The sequence below is a fragment of the Pygocentrus nattereri genome, chromosome 8, assembly GCF_015220715.1.
Source record: "Pygocentrus nattereri isolate fPygNat1 chromosome 8, fPygNat1.pri, whole genome shotgun sequence".
In the NCBI taxonomy this organism is placed as follows: Eukaryota; Metazoa; Chordata; class Actinopteri; order Characiformes; family Serrasalmidae; genus Pygocentrus; species Pygocentrus nattereri.
In genome coordinates, this window is record NC_051218.1 from 30748687 (window position 1) to 30763665 (window position 14979).

At 40.1% G+C, this 14979-nt stretch overlaps 1 protein-coding gene across 4 annotated transcripts in view; it reads left to right on the forward strand.

Annotated features, from left to right (window-relative positions):
• The window catches only part of glrbb (glycine receptor, beta b), a 52719-nt gene that overhangs the window by 18682 nt on the left and 19058 nt on the right, over nucleotides 1-14979 (forward strand). For all 4 annotated transcript variants that reach the window (XM_037540568.1, XM_037540567.1, XM_037540570.1 and 1 more), the window contains 3 exons: nucleotides 2155-2261; nucleotides 2907-2974; nucleotides 12711-12937. In XM_037540568.1, coding sequence (XP_037396465.1) covers nucleotides 2155-2261; nucleotides 2907-2974; nucleotides 12711-12937 — 402 coding nt within the window. The remainder of the gene's footprint in view (nucleotides 1-2154; nucleotides 2262-2906; nucleotides 2975-12710; nucleotides 12938-14979) is intronic.

The following is a 14979-nucleotide window of genomic DNA, read 5'->3' on the forward strand; positions in this document are numbered from 1 at the left end:
TTGTGGTGTAAACCGTAAGTGTTGGGAGATCTCATCAGAGCTAAAGAGGACCAAAAAGAGAACTGAGGCCCCTTTAAATTTAGCTGATGTTGTGAACACAGGAAGCACTGAGGTCAGATGTGGCTGGGTCACTTTAACAGAAGTAGGTTTGGTTCATTTGAAATGAGCTGTATGTGAAAACACCTTCAGGTTCTCCCTCACTGGTTTCATTCAGTCAGCTGGGAGGAGGATTTTCAGCATGAAGCATCTCCACACGCGGTGTAAGCGTTTCCTGAGAAGCTCTAGTTCATGAAGCGGTGAGAAGCACACACTACATTAAGAGAGATGAAAGTGTTTTAAAGGTTTTAGACTCAACGGGCCTCTTCCCCTGATCAAAGTCAACTTCCCTCAGCGTCGCTGCAGTAAAGCCCTGCACAGTGACGTATTCACACACACTACTCCACACGCATACACACACAGACACAAGCGCTCTGTTACAGCCCACCATGGTTTAGCCTGGACTACCACACAACACCTTCATTCAAACTCAGGATTAACTGATTAAGCATCATTTCTCTGTAGAGCTCTGCAATATGGATAAATATAACATTTTGCAGAATACATCCAATGTACTGCAATACACTTGCAGTATATTAAAGGGCCCATATCAGGAAAATCCAGGATTTTTTCATACTTTTTATTAAAAATGTGCTATGAAGCAAAAATTTCAGTGAGCATAAAACCAACCAACCAAGCAACGAACGAACGGACGGACATTTCTACCAATGTTCTGCATGCTACAGCACTTGTGATGTAAACAAGTTTATTTGTCATTCACACAATATGTCAAGACATTTATGCATTGAAATGCTTGTGGTGAGGCTCAGGTAATCACTCTCCAGTGATTCACTCTACACACACACACACACACACACACACACACACACACACACATATATATATATATATATATATATATATATATATATATATATATGTGTATATATGTATCCAAAGTTATTCAGAGTGCTTTGGTGTGAAGTGGTTAAATTCTTTACAGTGGTAGTGATATGAACCAGGAGTCGCCACGACTACAGCACAAATATATCCAGTTTATTTACAATCCAAAACCACTAGTATTTTTAAAAATAAAGGCTTGATCCAGTTCTAAAGGCTTGGTTGAGCTTGGTAGAGCTTGGTTAATTTCTAAAGGCTTTGTCGAGTTCCAAAGTCTTGGTCAGGTTCTAAAGACCATTAAGTTCTAAAGGCTTAGTCAAGCTTCAATGTGTTTTAAAGGCTTGGTTGAGTTCTAAAGGCTTGGTTGAGTTCTAAAGGCTTGGTCAAACTTGATTGCATTCTAAAGGCTTAGTTGAGTTCTAAAAACTCAGTCGAGTTACAAAAGGTTTGGTTGAGTTCCAGAGTCTTGGTCAACTTTTAAAGTCTTGGTTCAGTTCTGAAAACTCATATGAGTTCTAAACGTTTGGTTGAGTGCTAAAGACTTTGTCGAGTTCTAAAGGCTTGGTCAAGTTCTGAAGGCTTGGTTGAGCTTGGTTGAGTTCTAAAGGCTTGGTCAAGCTTGGTTGCATTCTAAAGGCTTAGTTGAGTTCTAAAAGCTCAGTTGAGTTCTAAAACCTCAGTCGAGTTCTAAAGGCTTGGTTGAGTTGTAAAAGCTCAGATGAGTTATAAAGGTTTGGTTGAGTGCTAAAATGCTTAGTTCAGTTCTAAAGGCTTGGTCGAGTTCTAAAGGCTTTAAAGCTCAAATTTGAACTGATTACCTTTTGGAACCTCTTTTTTGCAGCGCTGCCTTTGATTTTCTGCCAGCAAACTGTTTCTCCCTCTGTGTCTTAGTTACGTGTTAGATCATCTCTTGTTAAAAGAACTTGAAATCCAGAAAGTCAGTGTGTCTAAATTCAATCACTTTGTATGGCATGATGAACTTCCCCCCCTTTTGGCAACAACTGGTTGACTGTTTGGTATTAAGTTTGTTGGCATTTGAATAATAACTCTATTTTGATTAATGACTAATTTGTGTCCTTTTGGCACTAGAAAGTATTTATCAAGAACTTTAATTTTATATATTTGATTTGATATGTAATTCATTAATGACAACCCTATTGACTAATCATGCTTAACTGTGTAATAATGCAGTGTTTGGCCTTCATGTCATTTCTACAGGCAGCTCTCATCAGAAGACCTGGCACAAGTTCCTGCAAACTCCACAAGCAACATCCTAAACCGACTTCTGATCAGCTATGACCCCCGCATCCGGCCCAACTTTAAGGGTACGTCATGTGAGCCAAGAGCACCGACCTTAATTGAGTTTATTTATTCGGTTACAGTTTTATTCAGCATGACTTCATAGACTTTCACATAAAACTGATGGCTTTTGTCCTGCTTTTTGAGTGGAGACCCCCATTTAATGGTCCAAATTCAAACAGGAGCAGATCATTAAATCTCTTTTAACCATGTAGTATGTGTTTTCTCTGGCAACATCTCCAGATATAATGAAGGAGGCAGTAAAAAGCGAGAGGCTGTATTGCCTCCACGCTGCCTGGTGTTTAACGTATATGTGTGTGTTGGTGGAGCATTGATGTGGTCTGAGTGTTTAGGGTTTTGCGTATGACTGAATGTTATTACTCCCCGTGGGTCACCCATCTGCTCCACATATCAGTGCAAGATGAAAGCTCCTGGCAAACATTAGAGTCAACAGTATAATCTTGGGAATGGGGGTAGAACCGGAACGTCTGGGATTTTATTTTTTTTCTTTTTCCCTGTAGTGCCAGGCTTCTCGCATTACACGGAATGGAAACTAGTTTCATGATGCAGGCCGCATATAAAAAGAAACCAATAATCCACACTGTTTTTGATTAGAATTGTGGGTAGTGGTGAAGAAATTGAGTGTTTTTTTTTTATTATTTTATTAACAGGTATTCCTGTGGAGGACCGTGTCAACATCTTTATCAACAGCTTCGGCTCCATCCAAGAAACCACTATGGTACATGATAATATTCTCACTTTATACTTGTTCGTCCAAGCACTGAAAGGGTCCATATCCTACTTTTTTTCCCTAAGGGTACACTTACAAGGTTTGTATATTTTTATGTGGAAGAAACATTCATCATTCACTGTTATGGCAATTTTTCAGTCTCTCTTAATGCCTTACACCTTACATTACACATTTTTTACAGGGCCTTTAACTTGATCATGTAAATGAGCTCTGTTCTTATTGGCTGCTTTGTGTGCCTCGTTTAAAAAGCAGTCTGGACACTCAAGCATGGCGGCTGAAGTGTAATAGGTGGAGCAAGTGGGCATGTGATTTTTATTTTTTTTATGACATCACAACAGTTTTTTTAGTTAAAAGCTCATTTAAAATTAAAATTTCCAATTTCGGGCCATTTCCTTGAATAGGGAATAGGGTATTACGGAATTAAAAATTTACCACCACACATGTTGTAATCATGCCTACTTAAAAACATATGCAAAACAATTCAACCCCTTAAACTAACAGGCTTATTTCATACTAAGGCCTATTATTTAGTAATCACTAAATAGTTGTGAAGGGGCAGGGCTGAACAGTTGTAGACTAAACAAGGGGGCATATTGTTAATGTGACCTCACAAAAACATTCAATTCAAAATTTGCTGTTTTTGTTGCTTATTTTCCATATATAGACTGTATATGTATATGTCGACTAGGCCATGAAGAGGATGTGCTCTCACCCACGCAGTTCCGTTAAGGCAAACTGACTTCCGATGTTTGAGTCTGTTCACAAATACATTGTTCTCTACTGAAATTACATAGCAGTCATGATCATCAGGCTCACTGTGAAGTAACTTCATCAAATGGCATTTATTTGCCATTTAAACACAAAACAGGAATTAAACCACAAAGTGGGTATTTTTGGTGTTTTGCTGGACAGCTGTGGCCATTTGACTGAAGGCTCTGCCGTTTCTGTAAGAAAAAAGAATTTGCATTTGAACCCTATTTAAGTGGTTCATTAATTTGAGCTAGCACTTTGAAGTAGATACATCTTCAGTTTTATCCCATTAGCTCAAATATGCACCGAGTAATGTCTAGAAATAAGTTAAATCATTCTAAAATAAGATTAGAAGAATATTTTCAAACTAAGAATTACTGGCTACATTGACTATATGCAAGATAGTTTCACGTTACAGCTTGCCATGTTTTGTGGTGTGATCCAGCACATTTGTGGAAATGGAGGAAACCATGTCAACTGGATGCTCCACACAACAAATCCATGAAGAACCTCTGAATAAATACATCTTTTCTTTCACTTAAGAAAAGACATGGCGTGTTGTTGCTGTGTATTACAGAATGACCTTTGTGGACAGATTAAACTGAGTCAGAACAGTTTTTTTTCCAATCTTCATGTCCTTGTTAGAAAAGCCCCAGAGTTGCATTTCAGTCATCGTTATTTACTGTCAATTACAGCGGTTTTGATCCAGTGCAATTTTAATAGAGCTGTTTAAGTGGCTTGACGATTTAAGTCCTATTGAGTATGTCATAAATTTCCCTCTCAGTTTCCTCCCAGCTGCCTGACTTCTGTTTTTAACTCGAAACACCACTTAAATGAGTGAAAGATATCGAGAAATGAGGCCTCATTCTAATCACATTACCATGCGAGCACTTCACATGTTCAGCTTTGTTTAAAAGGAAAGTATTGCTGAAAGAATAGTTCTACGGAAAACTCAGGCCCCCCCAACCCAAATAGAGCCAATCTGCCAAGAAGTTTGCACGCTGTGTGCACAGACTGGCCACTTTATCAGAAACCCCTCCCTGTAGCTGCACCTTGCTGGAGACTGTAGACCATCTGTTGATGCACAGTTTGGGTGAGCTTCTTCTGGTCTTTCATCAGTGATTGGTTTCTGACCACAGAGCTGCTCTTGGCTGGGTAGAGGGGCTGATGTGCAGCAACAGATGGGCTTCAATAAGTAATTGCATTGCAGTAGAAATGCTCTGATTATGAATTCTTTATAGCCAAATTGGCTTTTTTTTATGAGCTTGTAATTTTTTTAACTTGATTTCGTCTTACATTTGCTCTTTCTTTCTTTCTTTCTTTCTTTTATTAATTATGTCTTTTATAAATTTTATCCCTGTCTGATCCATTATTAAGTTAATATACTGTAGTAATTTCAATGATTTTAGTTTTTTACTATTAGTAAATAGTTTTTTACTATTATTAAAGTTTACTACTATGATTATAAAGTTTATCAAAAAGTTGACTTTCTTTATTGTCATTGTATGTATATTTCATTGCAAGTACATCTGTACAATGAAATTAAACATATGGTAAAAAGTAGAACAGTGAAGTACAGATAGTGAAGAAAAGTGCACAATATTGCCAAAAGTATTCACTCAAACATCCAAATCATTGAATTTAGGTGTTCCAATCACTTCCATGGCCACAGGTGTATAAAACCAAGCACCTAGGCCTGCAGACTGCTTCTACAGACATTAGTGAAAGAATGGGTCGCTATCAGGAGCTCAGTGAGTTCCAGTACCGTGATCGGGCGCCACCTGTGCAACAAGTCCAGTCGTGAAACTTCCTCACTACTAAATATTCCACAGTCACCTGTCAGTGGTTTTATAGCAAAGTGGAAGCGATTGGGAATGACAGCAACTCCGCGACGAAGAGGTCGGCCTCATAAAATGACAGAGCACTGTCTGCGGATGCTGAGGAGCATAGTGCGCAGAGATCACCAACTTTCTGTAGAGTCAATCGCTACAGACCTCCAAACTTCATGTGGACTTCAGATTAGCTCAAGAATAGCGTAAAGAGCTTCATGGAATGGGTTTTCATGGCCGAGCAGCGGCATCCACGCCTTACATCACCAAGCGCTAGGCAAAGCATTGAATGCAGTGGTGTAAATCATGTTCTCTGGAGTGAGGAATCATGCTTCTCCTTCTGGCAATCTGATGGATGAGTCTGGGTTTGCCAGTTGCCATGAGATCAGATACTTCTCTGACTGCGTTGTACCAAGTGTAAAGTTTGGTGGAGGGGGGATTATGGTGTGGGGTTGTTTTTCAGGAGTTGGGTTCGGCCCTTAGTTCCAGTGAAAGCAACTCTTAATGTTTCAGCAGACCAAGAGATTTTGGACAATTTCATGCTCCCAACTTTGTGGGAACAGTTTGGGGACGGCCCCTTCCTGTTCCAGCAAGACTCTGCACCAGTGCGCAAAGCAAGGTTCATGACATGGATGAGTGAGTTTGGTGTGGAAGAACTTGCCTGACCTCAACCCAATAGAACACCTTTGGGATGAATTAAAGTGGAGACAGGATTTCTTGTCCAACATCAGTGTCTAAACTCACAAATGCGCTTCTGGAAGAATGGTCAAAAGTTCCCATAAACACACTCCTAAACCTCGAGGAAAGCCTCAGAAGAGTTGAAGCTATTATAGCTGAAAAGGTTGGGCCGACATCATAGTCAACCCTATGGATTAAGAATGGGATGTCACTCAAGTTCATAGGCATGTGAAGGCAGATGAGCGGATACTTTTGGGAATGTAGTGTAGTAGATACAGTAGTTACATTGGCCGTTATTCATCACTTGCATATTCTCAGATCTAACCATAATATTGTTGTTAAATGAGCCCACGTCAGTTATTCATCAGTTTCATCTTTGGCTTATCTGTAGGATCAAACTCCCAGTGCAGAGGAGTGTAAATTTGAGTGTAATACTTTAACAGTAATAATGTAAAACTTTAAAACATTGCACCACTTTACCTGAAAATATGAACATACATCATTTAGATGATGAAGAATATTTAAATCCTTCATTTCGTTAAGAATGTCATTGGTTTTCAGCGTCACTCCAAAAGTGGTTTTGAGTCTCACAGCAACATTACTTGATTATTTGCAGTACAGCAGTCTATTTCGCTCATCTGACAATGATCTGATTATTGAGTGCATGTAAACACGCTAAATGATGGATAACTGCAAAAGCTCTAAGAAAAAATCACACATCAAACACATCAAAACACATCAAAAGTGAAAAAAAATAATTAGCTAGTTGCTTGTTTTGACTCAAAATACAGATTCCTATCCTGGCCGATTCCAGTCGTTCATCCCCTGCACCCAGGGCCAGATTAACACTTCCTGAGGCCCGGGGCTAATTACCAGGATGAGGCCCTTCATATGATGTTCTGACGCATGACCTCACACAAACCCACTGACACATCAGCGTACACAGTACCAATCTATGACAGACTACCGTTTAAAGTGAACTGGTATTATGATTTCAATTCAATTCACTTCAATTCAATTCATTTCAATTCAAGGGTAGCTTTAATATCATTACTGAATCGTTACTGAATAGTTTGCAAAAAAAACAAAACACATTTCCAGTAGATGGGGAGTAAGACAACCATTCTCTTGCCACCTTCTCTCCATTTCTGAGCGAGCGACTGAACAATGTTTTGCTCAGACATCGCTTCTGATTTTTATAGCTCCTTTCAGAAGCCGAAAAATCGGCATCTTTATGTTGACATTGTGTGGGTGCTTCAATTCCCTTTCCGACCCAATAGCTTCGCATCTCCTCATTAACTTCTCCCCAGCATGCAATATCTGTTGATATATCTATTTTCGCCCCTGCCTCAGAATCAACAGGCTCATCTGCTACATTACCCACTGGTTCTTCTCCATCACTTGTTTCCTCAGAGATTGTAGCACTATTGCTAGCAGACTGGCTAGTTGGGCTGGTTAGTTGGCTAGCGGTGGTTGGCTGCTGTCCATCACTGACAGTTGCCTCTTTGCTGGTGGTAGCTGCTACAGCAGGCTGACTACTCCACATGTTGGTTAATTTGGGTGTTTTCTGTAATAATTCTGTCGCTCTTTCCTTTTTTATTGATTGTAATTTTCGTTTTTTTTGCTCCGCTCTCGTGTTTCCTTTGGCCCGACATTTTCGCTTGTTTCGTTTTTTTTTTTTCTATTAATTTTTGTCATTTGACATTCAGCGACCGGAGGCCCCCCTAGTGGCGAGGCCCGGGACTGCAGCCCTTTCAGCCCATTCTTTTAATCCGGCCCTGCCTGCACCTGTATTCTCAGTGTTTCTGATAACCACAAGGCCAGTGAGGGTATACAGAGTATGAGTGCCTAATGAACTGCAGCTCAGTGTGTTGTTGTTTGTAAATGGTGGTCTTGTCCTGACTCTATGAGTCATGTGTTATTAGTGCTGTGGGTGTTTGAGGTTTGCGTGACACCAAAGTGCCATAAATCTGCAAATGAAGTGTCACAGTGTGTGTGTGTCCGGGGCAGGGGGCGGTTGGGGGTGTTGGGTGGGGGGTTGCTGCCAGAACCAGCGGGTCATTCCTGTAGTGGTCAGCAGCTTTAATGTGTCACTGCACAGGTGGCCAGAGACTCATACACTCATTCGCTCCCTCTTTCTTTCTCTCTCTTTCTCCATCTCTCTCTCTCTCTCTCTCTCTCTCTCTCTCTCTCTCTCTCTCACAGCTTTGTCTGTCTCTCTTTCTCTCTCTCTCTTTCTCCCTCTGTTGCAGCTGTCTGTATCTTTTTCATCTGTTTTTTCACCTTTCTTTTTCTCTGTGTATCCCTTTCTCCTTTCTGTCTCTCTCACTCTTTTGCAGCTGTCTGTATCTCTTTCATCTCTATTTTTCATCTCTATCTCCTCTTTCTCTCTTTCTTGCTTTCTCCTGTTTTTCACTCTTTCTCACTCTCATTGTCACTCTTATTCTCTCTCTCTCTGTCTCTCTCTCTCTCTCTCCTTTTGTCTCTCTTCTTTCTCTCGATTGATCCCCCCTCCTCTCTCTCTCTCTCTCTCTCTCTCTCACTCTCGCTCTCTCTCTCATATACAGACTCACAAAGCTGTCCATTCACACCCACATTAAAGAGCAGTATTAGAGGGGGCTCCTGCTTTGCTGCAGCAGTTTTAAAGCTCATTTGAAGTTGTCGGTGGTTTATGGTTTATGAGGCGTTGGGCAGGAGGGGCTAGCTAATTGTGAGTTGTAAATTTAACACAATCACCAGCTCATATGTGTCACACAGCCAAGTTAACCTTGTTTTAACAGTTGGAAAACACAGGATGTGAATCATACAGAAAAGTGCACACTAATGTACACACTTGTTTATATAATATAGTGAAACATAGATTTGCATAGTGTTTAATACATATGGGGTATACATATACATATTACTGCAAGTAATTATACACACACACACACACACACACACACACACACACACACACACACACACATATATATAATATATAATATCCCTTTTTCATTTTTTGATATAATTTGTAAGTGCCTGTTTTTTTCTTTATAATCTGTTTCAATTTCATTATGAAAGGACCAAAAGAATCAGCCCATCTGGTTCCACTGACTTACATTAAAATAAAGTATGTTTTTTCCAACTCCTGTAAAGTTATCATTTGGAGATACAAGGTTTTCTTCCGACAATATACTTATAATATACTAAATATACTTATATTTCTTCAAAACCTGCTTCTGACCTCATGAACTAAAAACATGGCACAGCTGCAGTGTGGTCAGTTCATTTGGCATGTCACCCTTCTTTATAATTTCAACAGGACCAAAACAAGCTTTCAAAAAAAGTCACTTCAAAGCTTCAGGTTTTCATGAGCTGTTAGCTTCTAGCTTTAGCCTACTGAGTGTAGCTTTTTTAACCCAGACTGGACGCACAAACATCACCAAGCCTCCGGCCGCTCTCCTCACACCTCCGTGATGGTGCTGATAGCTGGAAATGTAAATAAGCTCTGCGTCGGCCGCGCAGCTGCACTTCAGTAGGGCCGTTAATGGGGGCTGGATACTCGAGTGACAAGCTTGTTTTGGAGGATGTGAGAAACACCGGCTGCCACAGAAACGCTTGAAACACCTGGGTTCCCCCATCACTCTCAGAGCTAATGGCCTGATTTACACAGAATCTCACAATCTGTCACCAAATACAAACCTGCGCTCACAACTCTCAGCTACTGTTGCCCACGAGTTGCTGCGCTCTGAAATACCTTCACAGTCTGAGTCTGAGCCCTTCTTCTGGTCTGTTTCTGGCTAATAGTGATGCACTGATCCAATACGCTGGATCAATATTTAAATAATTATATCTAGATGTGATTGATGTGTTTTATTTTGAGCACTGATTTACAGTGTCTGTAAGTTTTCTGCCAGTCCGTTTAAACACATTCTCTACTGCCAGTTTTTGCTGCCACCACGCAAATGCGCAGAAGATATTTATATTTTCTGATTGGAAGTATGATCAGATACAGTTGTTTAAATGGTTATTATTCTTCTATTTAACAGATTATTTATAGGATTACACACCTTATTCAATCAGATAAAAATTGTATTTTGAATGGCCTCAATTGGACTTCTACTTTTACATGGACATATTCTATTCTGTTTGAGCTATTAGTCAGATTATTAACGGATTATCAGGCTTCATGTAAACGTGGCTAGTGACTACATTGTTGGATGTCATGTAACACTGCACCCCTCATTGCTAACAAATAATGGACATTTGTACCCCACCAATTAGAACAATTAACGGTATGTTATACAGTGTCAGTTGAAGACCTGTTATGATTTACACTCCTAAAAAGATGGTTCTTCAAGGGTTCTTTAGTGAAGGGAATAGCCCTGTTTAAAACCATGAGCTCTATATTGAACCATTTCATGCATAAATGATTCTTTGCAAGGTGAAATGACTTTTCAGATTGATGGAGAGAGTGTTGTACGTAGTTCTATATACACTGCTCAAAAAAATAAAGGGAACACTTAAACAACACAATATAACTCCAAGTAATTCAAACCTCTGTGAAATCAAACTGTCCACTTAGGAAGCAACACTGATTGGCAATCAATTTCACATGCTGTTGTGCAAATGGAATAGACGACAGGTGGAAATCATTGGCGATTAGCAAGACACACTCATTAAAGGAGTGGTTCTGCAGGTGGGGACCACAGACCACTTCTCAGTACCTTTCTGCTTTCTGGCTGATGTTTTGGTCACTTTTGAATGTTGGTGGTGCTTTCACACTCGTGGTAGCATGAGACGGACTCTACAACCCACACAAGAGGCTCAGGTAGTGCAGCTCATCCAGGTTGGCACATCAATGCGAGCTGTGGCAAGAAGGTTTGCTGTGTCTGTCAGCGTAGTGTCCAGGGGCTGGAGGCACTACCAGGAGACAGGCCAGTACACCAGGAGACGTGGAGGAGGCTGTAGGAGGGCAACAACCCAGCAGCAGGACCGCTACCTCCGCCTTTGTGCAAGGAGGAACAGGAGGAGCACTGCCAGAGCCCTGCAAAATGACCTCCAGCAGGCCACAAATGTGCATGTGTCTGCACAAACGGTTAGAAACCGACTCCATGAGGATGGTATTAGTGCCCGACGTCCACAGATGGGGGTTGTGCTCACAGCCCAACACCATGCAGGACGCTTGGCATTTGCCAGAGAACACCAGGATTGGCAAATTCGCCACTGGAGCACTGTGCTGCTCACAGATGAAAGCAGGTTCACACTGAGCACATGTGACAGACATGACAGAGTCTGGAGACGCCATGGAGAGCGATCTGCTGCCTGCAACATCCTTCAGCAGGACCGGTTTGGCAGTGGGTCAGTAATGGTGTGGGGTGGCATTTCTTTGGAGGGCTGCACAGCGCTCCATGTGCTCGCCAGAGGTAGCCTGACTGCCATTAAGTACCGAGATGAGATCCTCAGACCCCTTGTGAGACCATATGCTGGTGCGGTTGGCCCTGGGTTCCTCCTAATGCAGGACAATGCTAGACCTCATGTGGCTGGAGTGTGTCAGCAGTTCCTGCAAGATGAAGGCATTGAAGCTATGGACTGGCCCGCCCGTTCCCCAGACCTGAATCCGATTGAGCACATCTGGGACATCATGTCTCGCTCCATCCACCAACATCACGTTGCACCACAGACTGTCCAGAAGTTGGTGGATGCTTTAGCCCAGGTCTGAGAGGAGATCCCTCAGGAGACTATCCGCCACCTCATCAGGAGCATGCCCAGGTGTTGTAGGGAGGTCATACAGGCACGTGGAGGCCACACACAATCCTGAGCCTCATTTTGACTTGTTTTAAGGACATTACATCAAAGTTGGATCAGCCTGTAGTGTGTTTTTCCACTTTAATTTTGTGTGTGACTCCAAATCCAAGCCTCCATTGGTTAACTGTGTGATTTTTGTGTGATTTTGTTGTCAGCACATTCAACTTTGTACAGAACAAAGTATTCAATGAGAATATTTCATTCATTCTGATCTAGGATGTATTATTTGAGTGTTCCCTTTATTTGTTTGAGCAGTGTAGGACCGTTTTGAAAAGGCTTGTGACAACAGCAGCCCATTTTGTTGCTATATAGAAACTTTTTTAGAACAATTTCTCCATCAATCTGAAGAACTACTTGACCATGCAAAGAACCATGTAAGCATGAAATGGATCTGTATAGAACTCCAAATAGAACCATTGACCTTGCTAAAGAACCCTTGAAGAACCATCTTTTCTAAGTGTGTAAGTATGCAGTTAGCACCATGTTGATAGGTGGCTTGTTAGCTACACTGGTCCCAGTGCAAAACTAAACTTCAGACACCAAACATGCGATGCTGACATGATTTTGATGGATTTACTGAGTTTTGAAAATTGATTAAATTATTTTCACTTAACTGACCATTGAAGCATCTAATACATGCTAAATGTCCTGTGGGTTTTGATGTGCTTCTTTTGCAGGATTACCGTGTTAATATTTTTCTGAGGCAACGCTGGAATGACCCCAGGCTGCGTCTTCCTCAGGACTTTAAATCTGAATCGCTCACAGTCGACCCCAAGATGTTTAAATGCCTTTGGAAACCTGACCTGTTCTTCGCTAATGAGAAGAGTGCTAACTTCCATGACGTCACGCAGGAAAACATCCTCCTTTTCATCTTCAGAAATGGAGACGTCCTCATTAGTATGAGGTAAACTTCTCTGGCTGTTCCATTAAAGCCTTTAATTACTCTTTATTCTTTTAGACTTACATACATAAAAGCCTTTCTTTTTTTGTAAACCTCAACATCAAATATTATAGCTCAATACTCAGATTCAGCACAACTTCAGCTAATGAGAAACAGCACTCAGTAAATGCTCCCAAAACACTAGAGTAAGAGATATTAGTTCATAAATAACCTCAATAAATACTAATATAAACCAGAATAGGATATTAGTTCCTAAAACTACCCCAATAAACATCCCTATGCTATATAATAGGAGATATTAGTTAAAACAGTTCTCATTAAGTTCTGCTGTACTCTAGAATAAGACATTTTAGTCCATTAACAACCTCAATAAATGGTAGTTTATGGAGATATTGGTCTCAAAACAACCAGAATAAATGTTTCTGTACAATAGATTAGGAGATATTAGTCTGTTAAACAACCTCAATAAATGTTCCTATACACTATAATAGGAGATATTAGTCTGTTAAACAACCTCAATAAATGTTCCTATACACTATAATAGGAGATATTAGTCTGTTAAACAACCTCAATAAATGTTCTTATACACTATAATAGGAGATATTAGTCTGTTAAACAACCTCAATAAATGTTCCTATACACTATAATAGGAGATATTAGTCTGTTAAACAACCTCAATAAATGTTCTTATACACTATAATAGGAGATATTAGTCTGTTAAACAACATCAATAAATGCCCCCATACAGTGAAATAGGAGCTACTAGTCGACAAAGTACCCCAATAAATGTTCCTATATACTAGAATTAACAACGTAAATAAATGATTGTTTAAGGAGATATTGATCTACAAACAACTTTACACTAGCATAGGAGCTATCAGTCCATAAACATCATCAGTAAATGCTCTCATACACTAGATTACAAGATAGTGGTCTGTAAACAACACAAATAAACACTCATCTACATAAGAATATGAGATATTAATCGATAAACAACCACAATAAACTAAGACATTTAGCGATTTTGGTCTGTAAACAACCTCAGTTGACAGTTGTTAACTCTATAATATAAAATGTTAGTAACTAAACAATATAGCAGAGCCATCATTTTCTAAAAAGTGACAAAATTGTGACTCTGTCATAAACAACAGTGGCGAATGAAAGCTGATGTATGTACAGAATGACAGAGCGACCAGAGCAGCAGGACAGATTCTTTTCTACAGATTTCTGTGATGGATTCATGGTGAAGGAAATGGTCCACACTGGTGAACTAAAGCTTACTAGTTAACTCAGTATCTTTAGTTTCACTAGAAAGCATTTTTAAATAATTAAAATGTTAAAATGATCAGAAGAATTTTGAAATCTTCATATCAGACTGGGAATACTCTAAGCGCAGTGCTGTAATAAAGACACTGTAATAGCCCCTCAGTAAGTCAGGTTACTATCAGAACAGCTGTGCCGGCTCATGGCTGCTGTACGAGAGGTCTACATATATGTTTTAAACCCAGCTCACATAATCTCCCAGTGCTCCTGAAATCTCTTTTTAATGCTTTTAATTCTCCTCGGGGGGACGCAGCGTGATGGGAGGATTTGACGCACCAAACTCCAGCCATCTGATCCCTCTCAGACCTTCAGTCTCTCCACCCTGGGAGACAAATCTCTCTCTGTCTGAAAGCAACAGCTCAGAGAAGGTTCTGCATTACACAGTTTTCCTCTTTAGGTCATAAAAAACCCAGGACTATTACATTCAAAGGCTTATTATTATGTAGTGACTAGTTATTCTTTAATTATATACGTCTAGAATAAAAGTTTGGTGACAATTTTAAGGGTTAATTCAAATCACTCCATTAGCCATTAAAGACATGATTTTTTTTTCCTTTAGTTTAATCAAGCTCACTTCTTTTGTTTTGCAATGGAGCTAAATACAGACCTAAATAAAAGTCTTTATTTGTCTGAATTTGCCTTTTACAAATTAAAAGTCTTAATAAGTGTTGAATAAGTGTTGAACGTAAATTTGAATTTACGTGTTCTACGATTTTAGGATA